The 12,500-nt window shown below is 52.7% G+C and overlaps 1 protein-coding gene across 2 annotated transcripts in view; it reads left to right on the forward strand.

The window, feature by feature from the left end:
- Positions 1-12,500, forward strand: part of LOC134082664 (intermembrane lipid transfer protein VPS13B-like) — a 360,061-nt gene that overhangs the window by 167,022 nt on the left and 180,539 nt on the right. For both annotated transcript variants that reach the window (XM_062538539.1, XM_062538538.1), the window contains exons 23-24: positions 10,556-10,790; position 12,500. The exon at position 12,500 is cut by the window's right edge and continues 244 nt beyond it. In XM_062538539.1, the coding sequence (XP_062394523.1) occupies positions 10,556-10,790; position 12,500 (236 nt within the window). The remainder of the gene's footprint in view (positions 1-10,555; positions 10,791-12,499) is intronic.

The raw sequence follows: 12,500 nt of genomic DNA on the forward strand, positions 1-12,500 counted from the left end.
GTCGTTCATGAGTTCAGAAGAGAGCCATCGATGAGATTATGAGAAAGGAGGCGATGGATTTAATCTCTCTCAAATTCAAATTCAAATTCAAATTCAAAGGAGCTTTATTGGCATGACTCAGACATGAAGTGTTGCCAAAGCAGACATATGACAATACACCAGATACAATATCTGTTTTAGGAAAAACAAAAGAAGAAATCAAATTAGAAAGAAAACGTATAATGATGATAAGCTAGCATGCTAGCTGAAGGAAAGAAAACTTATATTTAATATTGGTGATAATTTTCATAACCAGTCTCTCTCTCACACACACATATATATATATATACACACACACACACACACACACACTCTCTCTTTCTCTCTCTCTCTCTCTCTCTCTCTCTCTCACACACACACACACGCACACACACACGCACACACACACGCACACACACGCACACACACACACGCACACACGCACACACGCACACACGCACACACGCACACACGCACACACGCACACACACACACACACACACACACACACACACACACACACACACACACACACACACACACACACACACACACACACACACACACACAGCAGTCCCGCTGAGCTAACACTGGGCACCCCACTCAGCAGCATGACTCCCTCTGTGCTGTAGCTGCACAGCCCCAGTGCTGGGTGTAAGGCTCCGTGGCTCTGGCTCGGCCCCGTGTTCTCTCTGACCTCCTGAACTGGAGGCTGTGTCGAAACACGAGGCTGGTGCTGCTTCGTTTGTCTTTTTTCCCCCCTTCGGTTTTTTTTTCATTTGTTTAATTTGATTTGGTTCAATTTGATTTCTTTTTTTGTTGTGCAATTGCCCCCGGGGCCAGATGGCATCATGGTCCTCGGCGGGGCCGTAGGTGTGGCTGTTCGGCGCTGTCATTCCCGCTTAGGCCACGCCGCCGCGTGTAATTGTCACCTTGGCCATTGCGGCTTGGACAGGCGCGCATGGGCACTTGCCCTCCGACTTGGAGGGCAGCCACGGTGGTCAGCCTTCGCTTCTCATTTTTTTCACCCTCCTCCTGATTTTTTCTTTTTCTTTTCTCTTCCCTCTCTCTCTCTCTCTCTCTCTCTCTCTCTCTCTCTCTCTCTCTCTCTCTGGGTCCCAGCTCTCTCCCTGACTGGTGGGGCGCCCTCGCAGTCACCGGCCCTCCGGTCTAATGGCCAGTGAGCGGGAGCCGAGTCTATTTCAGGAATTCTGCAATAATTCCTTCTATTTAACACATGAATGTGTTCAGCGTTGGCAGAGGCGCACGTTGCTACCAAAACTGAAACGGGATCCCCTGCAACAGAGAGACCGTTGCCATGGAAAAATGAAGTCACGCCGGTCCCTGCAGCTGCCATGCATTAATGAATCGGATTTTTTTTCTCTCTTGTGTGTGTGTGTGTGTGTGTGAGAGAGAGAGGGAGAGAGAGAGGGGGAGAGGGAGAAAGAGAGGGAGAGAGGGAGAGAGAGATCATTTGTGCTTGGTGTGGCTCAGAGGGAGCTGGCCAGATGGTTTCCATGAACAGGATCTGACCCCCAGGCTGGAGCGGCCTAGCACAGGCCCATTACTTCATCCTCCTACCTCTAGTCCTCTCTCTCTCTCTCTCTCTCTCTCTCTCTCTCTCCCTTTCTCTTTCTCTTTCTAATTCCCTGTCTCTATCTATCTACCTATCTCACGGTTTCTCTTTCTCTCACTCACCTTCCTCTTTTCTTGTGTATCTCTCTCTCTCTCTCTCTCTCTCTGTTCTCTGTTCTTTTATTTCCACTTTGGTCCTTTCATCTGCAAGGCTCTCAAATTTGTCATGATTTGCAAATCCAGCACAGCTTGAATCTTCACCAGAATAGCATCAGTCCAGATGCACTCCTGGGAAGCCATCATGTTACGCTGACCAGTGTAAAAAGACATGGCGGACAACAACATTAGTACGAAAGAGTGACTCATTTAGTTAAAATAGCACACAAACAAGAACATTGTGTCTTGGGGGATAGCGATGGCAAAGGGGGAAAGAATGTGGGCATGTTCAGTGTTGTGGAGCGCGTATGTGTGAATGTTGAGGATGCATATTTTCAGAGAAGGATCTGACCTGCATAGCTGTCCACTTTTCGCAAATGCCCGCCGCGTTGATTGAAAGGGAGCACAGTTAGCCAAACCAAGAAATAGTCAAACATGAAGGTCATCTCATTTGTCCTCATCTGCAGCTCAGTGGGCGTACGTACGGCATCAGTGGGAATCCATTTTCTCCTCTTGATTTGTTTGTAAATAAACGGGCAGCCCACAGCCCCCCCATCTTCCTCCTCCTCCTCCTCCTCGCGAGGCTTTTGATAAGGCTATCTTGATGGGCTGCCATGTTGCATGTTGGGAGCTCCGCCAGCGTCTTGGGTTGCACATTATTCTCCGTCCTCATGCCAAAACGTGGAGGCGAGCGGGGTGCGCGGCGCGGCGCGTCTCAGGAAAAGGACATGGGAAACAGCAGCGGCTCTTATGTAAAAATGCTATGTTTCCTGGCATTTCGCACAGGCCTATGTCTCCGAGTGGCTCTTGAGAAAATGTTAAGGACACTAAATGCTTAAGGGCTTCACTTGAACTTAATGCGCCTGTTTTTTTTTCTTTCTTTCTTTCTTTCTTTCTTTCTTTCTTTCTTTTCTTTCTTTCTTCTCGGTTGCTTTTCTTTTTCACGTCTTTTTTTTTTTTTTTTTCGTTCTCGGTTAAACGGAGGAATCAATGTCAAATCCCCCCGAAGCTCGCGGAGCGAGAGCACATTCCCTCCTGGTTACGTTACGGGCCTCTCCGCTGGTGCCTGATCTAAATCAGGACCCGGAGATGTAACAGTAGATCTGTCATTAGCTGTTTCGTGAGTGAGCGCACCAGAGAGAGCCGGGGAGTGGACGGCCGTCCCGTCTAACCCTATGACCTCACTCAGCCCAGGCCACTCGCCCCTCCAGAGCTCCCCGCTCCCGCTCCCTCTCCCCCTCGCCAAAAAACATCTCTCCAGCCCCCTCCCATCCTTATTCCCAGTGCTAATCCTCGCAGTGCTGTCCAGGAGGCGCGTTTCACAGTTCTGGTGCTCTGACCAAGAGGCCCCCGGGGCAGCCGCTCTGTCCATCTGCAGCAGCAGCAGCAGCAGCAGCAGTGGAGGCGATGGATGTCTACGTCTCGGAGACAGAGGGCTGTGGTCGGCCGGCGGTTTTAGGCGGGAGGGAGGAGGGCTGACCTTGCGTCAACAAACACGCCGATCAAAAAAGTCGCAATTAACCCACCGCGGCAAGGCAAATGGGGCGGGCGAGCAGAAACAAACACCGGGCCCCTGCCGTCACCCGCCAGTGTTTATTTTCCCAGATTGCCACCTCGGCCGCCAAGGCCATAGGTACCTGTCAGCTTCTGTAAGCAGTCGCTCCCTCGGAATGTGGGGGGCCTCGGAGTGGTGGGGAGTTTGGGAAGAGCGAGGGGCAGAGTGTGGGTGGGTGGTGCTGGCGTGGAGGAGAATGGAGTAGCTGCTGCTTCTGGAGCTGGTGGAGCTTCTGCTGATTATGGTGGTGGTGGTGGAGGTGGTGGTGGTGCTGGTGGTTTGGGTGGGGGCAGACGGAGCTCTTAGTGGTGATGTGAAATGACTGGGAGTTTGAGTGGTGTGGTCAGTACTGTCAGTGGGCCCTCAGGCAGCACAACGCCTTCAGCTGGACCACAGACACCCCTTCATGAACGTCCGCCTCACACACAGTAGACCCCCAGCCTCACCCTCAACAGATGCATGCTGGGAAGGGGTGGGGCGGGGGTCTTTGAGGAGGTGAAGGGAGTGGCGTGTGGCCCGGCCGGTGGGTTTGTTGCTCTGCCCGGCCCCTGGGTGCGTGAGCAGTCCGTCTCAGCCACGGCAGGAAGCTTACGTATGGAGTGTTCAGAAAACAATGGCATGTGTCAGGCCCCCGCTGATCCCCTCCTGGTGTGTGTGTGTGTGTGTGTGCGTGTGTGTGTGTGTGTGTGTGCGGGCGGCCCCCGGAGCTGGGAGGAGCGTGTTTTGGCCAGGGATCTGGTCAGGGGTGTTTTTCATTTCCTCTTGCTATCAATGGCCCGCTTCCTGTGTCTCATCCTGACCGCACAGTTCACGCGGCTGCCCAGGAGGATGGCCAGCAGAGAGGAGCGCTCTCACTCTCTCTTTCTTTTTCTTTCTCTATCTCTCTCTCTCTCACTCATTCTCATTTTTTCTCTCTCTCCATCATTCTCAGTCTCATTTTTTCTCTCTCTCTTTCTCATTATCTTTCTATTTCTTTTTCTCTCTCTCCTCATTCTCATTTTCTCTCTCTCTCCATCATTCTCATTCTCTTTCTTTCTCTCTCTCATTCTCTCTCTCTCTCTCTCTCTCTCTGTATACTCTTTCTCCTCCCACATTCTGTCAGTGTAGCCATTCCGTTTGCTAGCAGGCACCATCCACCGCGCGTCGTAGGACTCCAGACCGTTGGCTCGTGGGCCGTGGCACACAGACCCAAAGCGGGTTTAAAGTGTACAGTTTCTCCGCCGGCCAGTCCTGCCAGCAGGGCCTTAAATCAGTCGGCTTTAATTACGCCGCCAAGTGAGCGTCTGGAGCGGCCCTCCGCCTCACCTGGCCCGCACACCCGCACCGCGCCCGCTCCCCGACACCCGTTAGACGGGAACGTTGGCCGGATCTCCGGGGGCGAACCTCGGGCCCTCGTCGGGAATCCCGGAATAAAAACGTCTGATCTGTCCTCGCGTGGACTTCAAAGCGCTGGCAGGTTTTTCCGTGGCAGCGTTCACCAAGACCAGCCCCGCTCCGCGGCGCGGTTTTTGATCCTCCGCATTCGGAGGCCAATTGATGAAATGGAGTTTACATCCCCGGGCCGTACAGTGCACTACGTATGTGGCAACGGAGCGCTACGGGCTGGTCTGGAATCGGGCGAAATGAGAAAAAGATGTACGGTGGAAATAGCAAAGCGCCTGGCATTGACCTTGATGTCCTTATGGCTCAGTTATTCGTGCATGCTCCACGCAGCAAGAGCCGTGACTCCTGTGCAGAAGAATTGAGTCATCACTCTTCAGCGTTTGAACCTTATACCTTATACAGTTCATGCACATACCACACACACACACACACACTGGCAGACATACACACAGACAGACACAGACAGGCACACACACACAGACACACACAGACACACATACAGAGAAACACACAGAATCACACACACATGCTCATTCATGTTGTATGTTTATACCCCCCTGGTGCTTGAGCTTAGGTCAAGCAGCTGGCCTGCCCTCTCCAAACAGTGTGTATCACCAGTTGGCTGGGGAACAGGCAGCACTGGAGGCTGGAAAAGGCCTTAGTGGTGATTTCACTCCTGAGCACAAACACATAAGGATCTCTGTCACACTAGTGCCTCGGTGTGTGTGTGTGTGTGTGTGTGTGTGTGTGTGTGTGTGTGTGTGTGTGTGTGTCTGAGTGTCTGAGTGTGTGTGTGTGTGTGTGTGTGTGTGTGTGTCTGAGTGTGTGTGTGTGTGTTGTGTGTGTGCGCTCCCACCACACTAAATCAACACGTCACTGTGGGGCTTGTGGGAGTACTTTGCTGTTGCAGGTGCCATCTTTCACAGGAAGTGTTAAACACCCCCCCCCCACCCCACACCCCACCCCACCCCACCCCTACCTCTGCAGCAGGAGGATATTAAAAAAAAACTCGTAACGCTTGTTTTGAAGAAGCCGAAGTACAAGCCGAAGGATCTGTGTTAATTCAGGTGCCATGGCCAGAGTCCAGAAACTGTTTTCCTTCTTTGACTCCGTCTCTGTATTTGTTTCTCTCTTTCCTTCTGTTTCTTTATTCTTCTTCTCCGTTCGCCCCATCGGTGCATACCCGAGGCATCTGAGGTGACTCACGACTGGACAGCGCTAATGTACAAAAAACAGCAAGTTTTATAGCGTAGGATCAGTGTCTTTCGGCACTGTTTTTATTTGTCGGTGTGTGTGTAGCTATGTGTGTCTTGTTCCATGCGAGCGGGAGGATTGCGTTGTTTGGTGGTGTTTTCTGGTTGGAATGGAAAAGCCGGGCGTCCCTCCGGTGAAGTGAAGTGTATTGATGGGGTGAGCGAGAGGGGAGGCGTGTTCAGGGCTCTGGATGAGCCGCGGATCTCCTGTGTCCAGCGCCGGCCTGCGTTTGTCACTGCCCACACGAGCCAGACTGAAATCGTAGCTGTCCCACACACACATCCCCACCCCCCAACCTTCCTTACGCACACAGACACACACACACGCACACACGCACACACACACACACACTGAGTGCTGAGACTAACTGGTTTGTTGTATGAAGGGATTTCGTTTCGTTTTGCTTCGCTCTGACAGGACATGATGTAATAGGAGGACCGAAATTCCACCACCACTCATGCTTAGTCTCCCCATTCCGCTCACTTGAAGCTTTCAAAAATCATAACACAGACACACACACACACCCACACACACACACACACACCCACACACACACACACACACACACCCACACACACACACACACACACGGCCTTGTCTCTCGTATTGATTTAGCAGTCATCTCATGTGCTATTAATGGCTGAGTTTAGCTGGACTCTCAGCTGGAGGTGAAATGTAACCAGGACTTATTCCACACAGTCATTGCATAACTTCCTCCTCAGATGCTGTTTGTCCCGTGCAATTTAAATTTCCCTCCCCCCTCCCCACCTTTTCCTTCATCTCAGCGGCTGGAAAAATCGGCGACTTTTCCGTACATGTATCCTGATCGAAGAAAATTATTCCAGTATCTGGTCATGGATAAAAATATCCCTGGAAAGTCCTGGAGCGTGAACAATACACCCACAGTTTGTGCGGCGCTCCGCGGTGGACCGGGACCACGTGGGGATCACCACACCTGCCTCACCCCGGAATGACCACAGGGGCCATGCAGCCTCTCACTATGGACCATAAACTTTACAGAATATCATAAACTAATGCCTCCTGAATAGAAAACACACCCTTTACTAAACATTATGGGAGAAATTGTTCTTAAAGGACTCGTACCCAGGCAAACACAGACGCGCACACACACACACACATACACACACACACACACATACACACACACACACACACACACACACACACACACACACACACACACACACACACACACACTCCAGTGGACAACGCTTTCCCAGAGCCCTGTGTGAACTCCTCCGCCGCTGTGAGCGGAGAGCACATTTTCCGGTCACTCCGAGGTCAAAAGTGTCCGCGCTGGGCGCTTGCGCTGCCACTCAGGAGGACGAGCGAGAGCCGACGCTCCGGCGCGCTAGCTGCCCCGAGGCCCCCCCGGGGTCATCGCCGCGGACACGACCTCCTCCGCGCGGCTTTCCCTCCCTGTCCATGAGAACACGGCGCATTTTCCAGCGTGAATCAATGCACGGTCAGGGTACAGCTGGACGCACACGCAAGCCCGTGTCCAGCTGAGAGACAGAATGACAGCAAGAAATGGAGTGGGAACGAGAGAATTATAGAGTGATTCAGAGAGAGAGAGAGAGAGAGATGGAGAGGGAGAGAGAGAGAGAGGGAGGGAGGGGAGAGTGTGCAGGGGAGGGGGAGGTGAAGGGGGTCATCAGTAATTTTGCCAGCGGAGTTTCACCAGGCTTAGCTGTTTTCTGACCTCAGTTCCTTTAGCAACCCCCTAACACACACCCCAACACACACACACACACACACTCTCCCTGTCAGCCCCTCTGTGAGAGATTTGGGCCGAGGCGGTGTGTGTGTGTGAGGCGTCCCAGAGCCTCTCCCAGGTTCATGTGAGGAGGCTGGCCGTGTGCAGTTAGCCCTGGCGCGCCACTGGCACATCACCCCCGCACCTCCGCGCCAGCACCGCGCCAGCACCGCGCCAGACGCGCGCGCCATTAAAATGTCTTCAAACCAGAGTCACTCACCACCGCGCTGGAAAAGACCGGGGAAAGGGAAACCCCCCCCCATCGCCGCCGTCGGCGACCCCTGGACGAGAGCGCGGCAGAGACGCGGACGTTAAGCAGGCTTGTAAAACGCGGGGGCGCGTCTCTCCTTGCCGGGGCGTCTTTACGGCCGCGCGTCCACTTCAGACACGCCGTAGCTGGGTTACGCCGTTCACTATTAAGACCTGTCTCAAACGCTTGTCCCAGGATGGCCTTGTTGAGTTCTTCCCCCAGGGGAATCCCCCCTCCTCCACACTGCCCTGCCCTCTCCACCCCACCCACACCCCCACCCACAGCTCTGGAACTGGGGGCCCACCTGTTAGTCAGATCCCCCAGAACACACAAACACACACACACAATCCCCCCCCCCCCCCCATCCTCAAATCAGTCAGCTGGCCCCTGTACTGTACTTGTGTTAAGATATCGAGGGCTGTGACTAAAGTGGACAGCGTGCGGGAATGCGCCGGCATGTGTTTCTCCTCCGCCGCTGACCAGTGACCTAAGCCCTCTGCACGCACAGGAAAGGCAAAGATTACGCTCCCTCTCCCCGCGCCATTTCAACACAGCTTGCCTCGGTTTTGGAATTAAAAAGCAAAGAGCGAGCGGGGAGGGAAAAAAAAGAGGAGGTTTTTGTTTCTTTGTGGCTTCTCTCCCCCCGAATACGTCGAGGATGTAGAAAGAAACGTTGACAGCGTGCGGAGAGATTGATATTGGAGCGTGTAGCGTTTGGGAGGCCCGAGCCCCGTCTTCCATTACACGACTGTGCCGTGTTTGAAGCGATTAGCTCGCTGAGACGTCGGTTGCCCTCCGTGCGCCGGGCCCTAAAAACACAGCCTCCACCTCCCCTGCTATGGCCGGCTCGGTGGACGCCGCCCGCTGGTGTTTGCACACATGGTGGGCCAGTCCTTGCAGATGTTCAGCGCGTGCGTGTGTGTGTGTGTGCGTGCATGCTTGCGTGCGTGTGTTTGTGCATGTGTGTTTGTATGTATGTGTGTGTGTGTGTGTGTGTGTGTGTGTGTGTGTGCACTTGTGTGTGTGCATACTTGTGTTTGGAGCTGACTGTAATAGTTGGCTCAAGGTGCTGCAGGTATGCCGACGTTAAGCCCTGGGCCTGATGTGTGAGCCTGCTTTAGAGGTTAACCCCTCACACACTCTCACACACACACACACACACGCGCACACACACATCTGTCCAAGTGGCCTGCTGGAGAGGGGTCCTGCCTGCGCCGCCTCGAGGGGTGCGGTGGGCTGGGCCGGGCTGGGCCGGGCTGTGGGGGGGGGGGGGGGGGGGGGGGGTTTAGGGGGTGCAAAACCTGGACGTGTCAGTGTGTGAGCGCGCTCCGATTTCAAACAGCGCTTTGAAGATTTAGGGCAAAGAGGAAACGGATTTAGACAAGCGTGTAACGGTATATCCTATCCCCCTGCCACGATGAAACAGTCACCTCACGCAGCCGCTACAAACGGCTTTCCTTCATTTTACTGTTTCTCCTGTGTGTGTGTGTGTGTGTGTGTGTGTGTGTGTGTGTGTCCTGTCACTATCACACAGGCCTAGTTCAACACAGCTGTGTTTCCCGTCCATCTGTGGTGGCGGTCTGTTCAATGAAGTCTTCAGACTCACCTACTCTGGGCTTTGGTCTGCCAACCAGACGAGTTGTGTCAAACACATACCATCTGCCCTATCAGACTCTCTCTCTCTCTCTCTCTCTCTCTCTCTCTCTCTCTCTCGTTCTCTCTCTCTCTCTCTTTCTCTCTCTCTCTCTCTCTCTTTCTCTCTCTCTGTCTCTTCTCCCACATCCTCTCTTCTCCATGGTCTTCTCTCCCACTCTACAGTCTCCTGTCCCCTTGTTCTCCTCTCTCTCTCTCTGTGTGTGTGTGTGTGCTGAGCCTGTGGAGGGCCCTGCGCCCTGACAGTCTGGGCCTTCATGAGCAGTCAGACGTTTCTCCCCAGGCCCTGACGTTCCGTCGTGAGTCTTCTGAAGCTCCTGCTCTCTCTCTCCCTCTCTCTCTCTCTCTGTCTCCCTCTCTCTCGCTTTCCATCTCCCTCTGTCTCTCTGTCTCTCTCTCCGAGCCATCTTGGGAAATCTTCCACAGACCACCACCACCACCACCACCACCACTGCCGCTGCTGTGCTGTGCTGTGCTGTGCCGTCGTCATCTGGCCTCTTATTTATGGCCCCCAGGTTATGGAACATGCAGCCAGGCCGCTCCGATGGCATTACCACACCGTAATGGGATAATGTTTCCTTGAGTGTCATGCGAAAAGGTCTCTTTGAATTAGGATGATCGTTTTGAAAATGAAATTCGGTGGTCTCAGTGGAAATGGTGTAAAGATGGGTTTTGAAATCTATGGTGTGATAGATCAGCCCTCACTCTCCTGTGTGTGTGTGTGTGTGTGTGTGTGTGTGTGTGTGTGTGTGTGTGTGTGTGTGTGTGTGTGTGTGTGTGTTCGCACGTATGTTCTCTCTCCTCTTTTCTCTTTCTCTTTCTCTCTCTCTCTCTCTCTCTCTCTCTCTCTCTCTCTCTCTATGCATATATATAAATATCATATTGAATATATGTACGTATGTGTGTTTATGTGATATGGTTTCCCCCCCCACAGCTGGAGCTGCAGTCGTGCTGCGTGTTTGTGCCCAACGACAGCCTGCCCTCGCCGAGCACCATCGTGTGCGGGGACATCCCGGGCACGGTGCGCAGCTGGTACCACAACCAGGCCACCATGCCGGGGACCCTGGTGCTCTGCCTGCCCCAGATCAGCGTGCTGAGCGCGGGGCACAAGTACACTGAGCCCCTGCAGGAGATCCCGTTCGCGGTCGTCCGGCCCATACTGGAGGAGGGTATGTCATCTCCTGAGAAACCCACATGTTCCTTGGCTTGGGCTTCTTTTTTTTTTTTCGCTCTAAAGAAAAAAGAGAGAGAGAGAAAGAGAGAAAGACAGAGAGAGAGAAAGAAAGAGTAAGATATGCCTGGTAAAAGTACGAAGGCATTAAAGCGCACCTGGTGTGAGAATTGACATAACCGTCTTTCTCACCGCAAGAATTTTTCCCTCCCCACCAGAGCCACTGTTTTTTTTCTCTCTCTCTCTCTCTCTCTCTCTCTCTCTCTCTCTCGTTTCTCTCTCCCAGGCTGTAATGACCTCAGAATTGGCTATGGAGAATCGTGGAATTGAGAAGAAGCAGGGAAAAAAGAGGAGAGAACGAGAGGGAGAAGGAGAGAGAAAGAAAGAGAGAGAAAGAGAGAGCGAGAGAGACAAAAAGACAGGAGGGAAGGAGTAAAAACAGTTACATCAGCGGAGCTGTCAGTGTCGCCGTTAAAATTAACAGCCCGTGCTTTTAGTAATGCATTTCTGCCCTTTGAAACAGGCCTCATCCTTCATGTTAAATGCGGCGGATCAAAGCAGCGAGAGCACAGAGAGTTGGGCATTGCCCTCCCCCCCACCCCCCCTACCTCCGTCCCCGCTGTGAGCTCGTGCCAGTACCCACACACTCTGGGCTGGCATGGGGCCTGGCATCTGAGCAGCCTGGGGCCGTGCCACTGCGGCCTGGCGCCGTGCGCCTCTCTCCCCTCCGCATGTGTCACGCAGAGCACCTCGTAATAAAGCCTCATCACGGCAGCACCAGGATCGATGGAGAGGGGGCCGGAACTATGGAAACACCAGAGACTTTGATGAGAGAGAGAGAGGGAGAGAGAGGGAGGAAGGGAGGGAGGGAGGGAGAGGGAGAGGGAGAGGGAGAGGGAGAGAGAGAGAGAGAGAGAGAGAGAGTCATCAGAGGAGATGTATTGCTATGGGTCATTGTTTTGTCTACGGGAGAAGACGGCAGGTGGCCGGTCAAGGCCGCGGCGCATAGTAACAATCAGGCTTCATCACTTGATATGACACTGCTCTATCTGTTAGCTGTGCATATATATACTCCCTCAGGTCACTGACATACGCTCATCTTGACAGAGACAACAAGGAGGCGGACATTCCCAGCCGCACTCCCCTTCCGGACAATTGCATTACTCTATCCCACTCATAGTGGCTATTTATTTTCAAATGTATATATTCTGTATTTATTCTTATACATAGGCTTATTCTACTGCCTTTCATTCTATTCTTACTGTTCTGTTTGAACTTGTACTTTGAGACCAAAGTTAATCAGAGTCAAATTCCTTGTTTGTTTACGAAAACCTGGCCAATAAAGCTGATTCTGATTGTGATTCATATGGAGAGTTGTGGCCAGTATATTCATGAAATGTTATTTCACAGCGGGTTGTTTTAGTATGTTTAGTCTTTGAGGGGGGAGTAAGGACTTTAATTTCTATTCAAGACCTATTTGATTCACCTTTATGCTTAAATTGTGCCAGCACTAGCACCCAAATAGGCCTCCTCACACGTCTGTGTGTGTGTGTGTGTGTGTGTGTGTGTGTGTGTGTGTGTGTGTGTGTGTGTGTGTGTGTGTGTGTGTGTGTGTGTGTGTGTGTGTGTGTGTGTGTGTGTGTGTGTGTGTGTGTGTGTGTGTGTGTGTGTGTGTGTGTGTGTGTGTGTGTGTGTGTGTGTGTGTAGG

Source organism: Sardina pilchardus, chromosome 6 (assembly GCF_963854185.1).
Source record: "Sardina pilchardus chromosome 6, fSarPil1.1, whole genome shotgun sequence".
NCBI classification, from domain to species: domain Eukaryota; kingdom Metazoa; phylum Chordata; class Actinopteri; order Clupeiformes; family Clupeidae; genus Sardina; species Sardina pilchardus.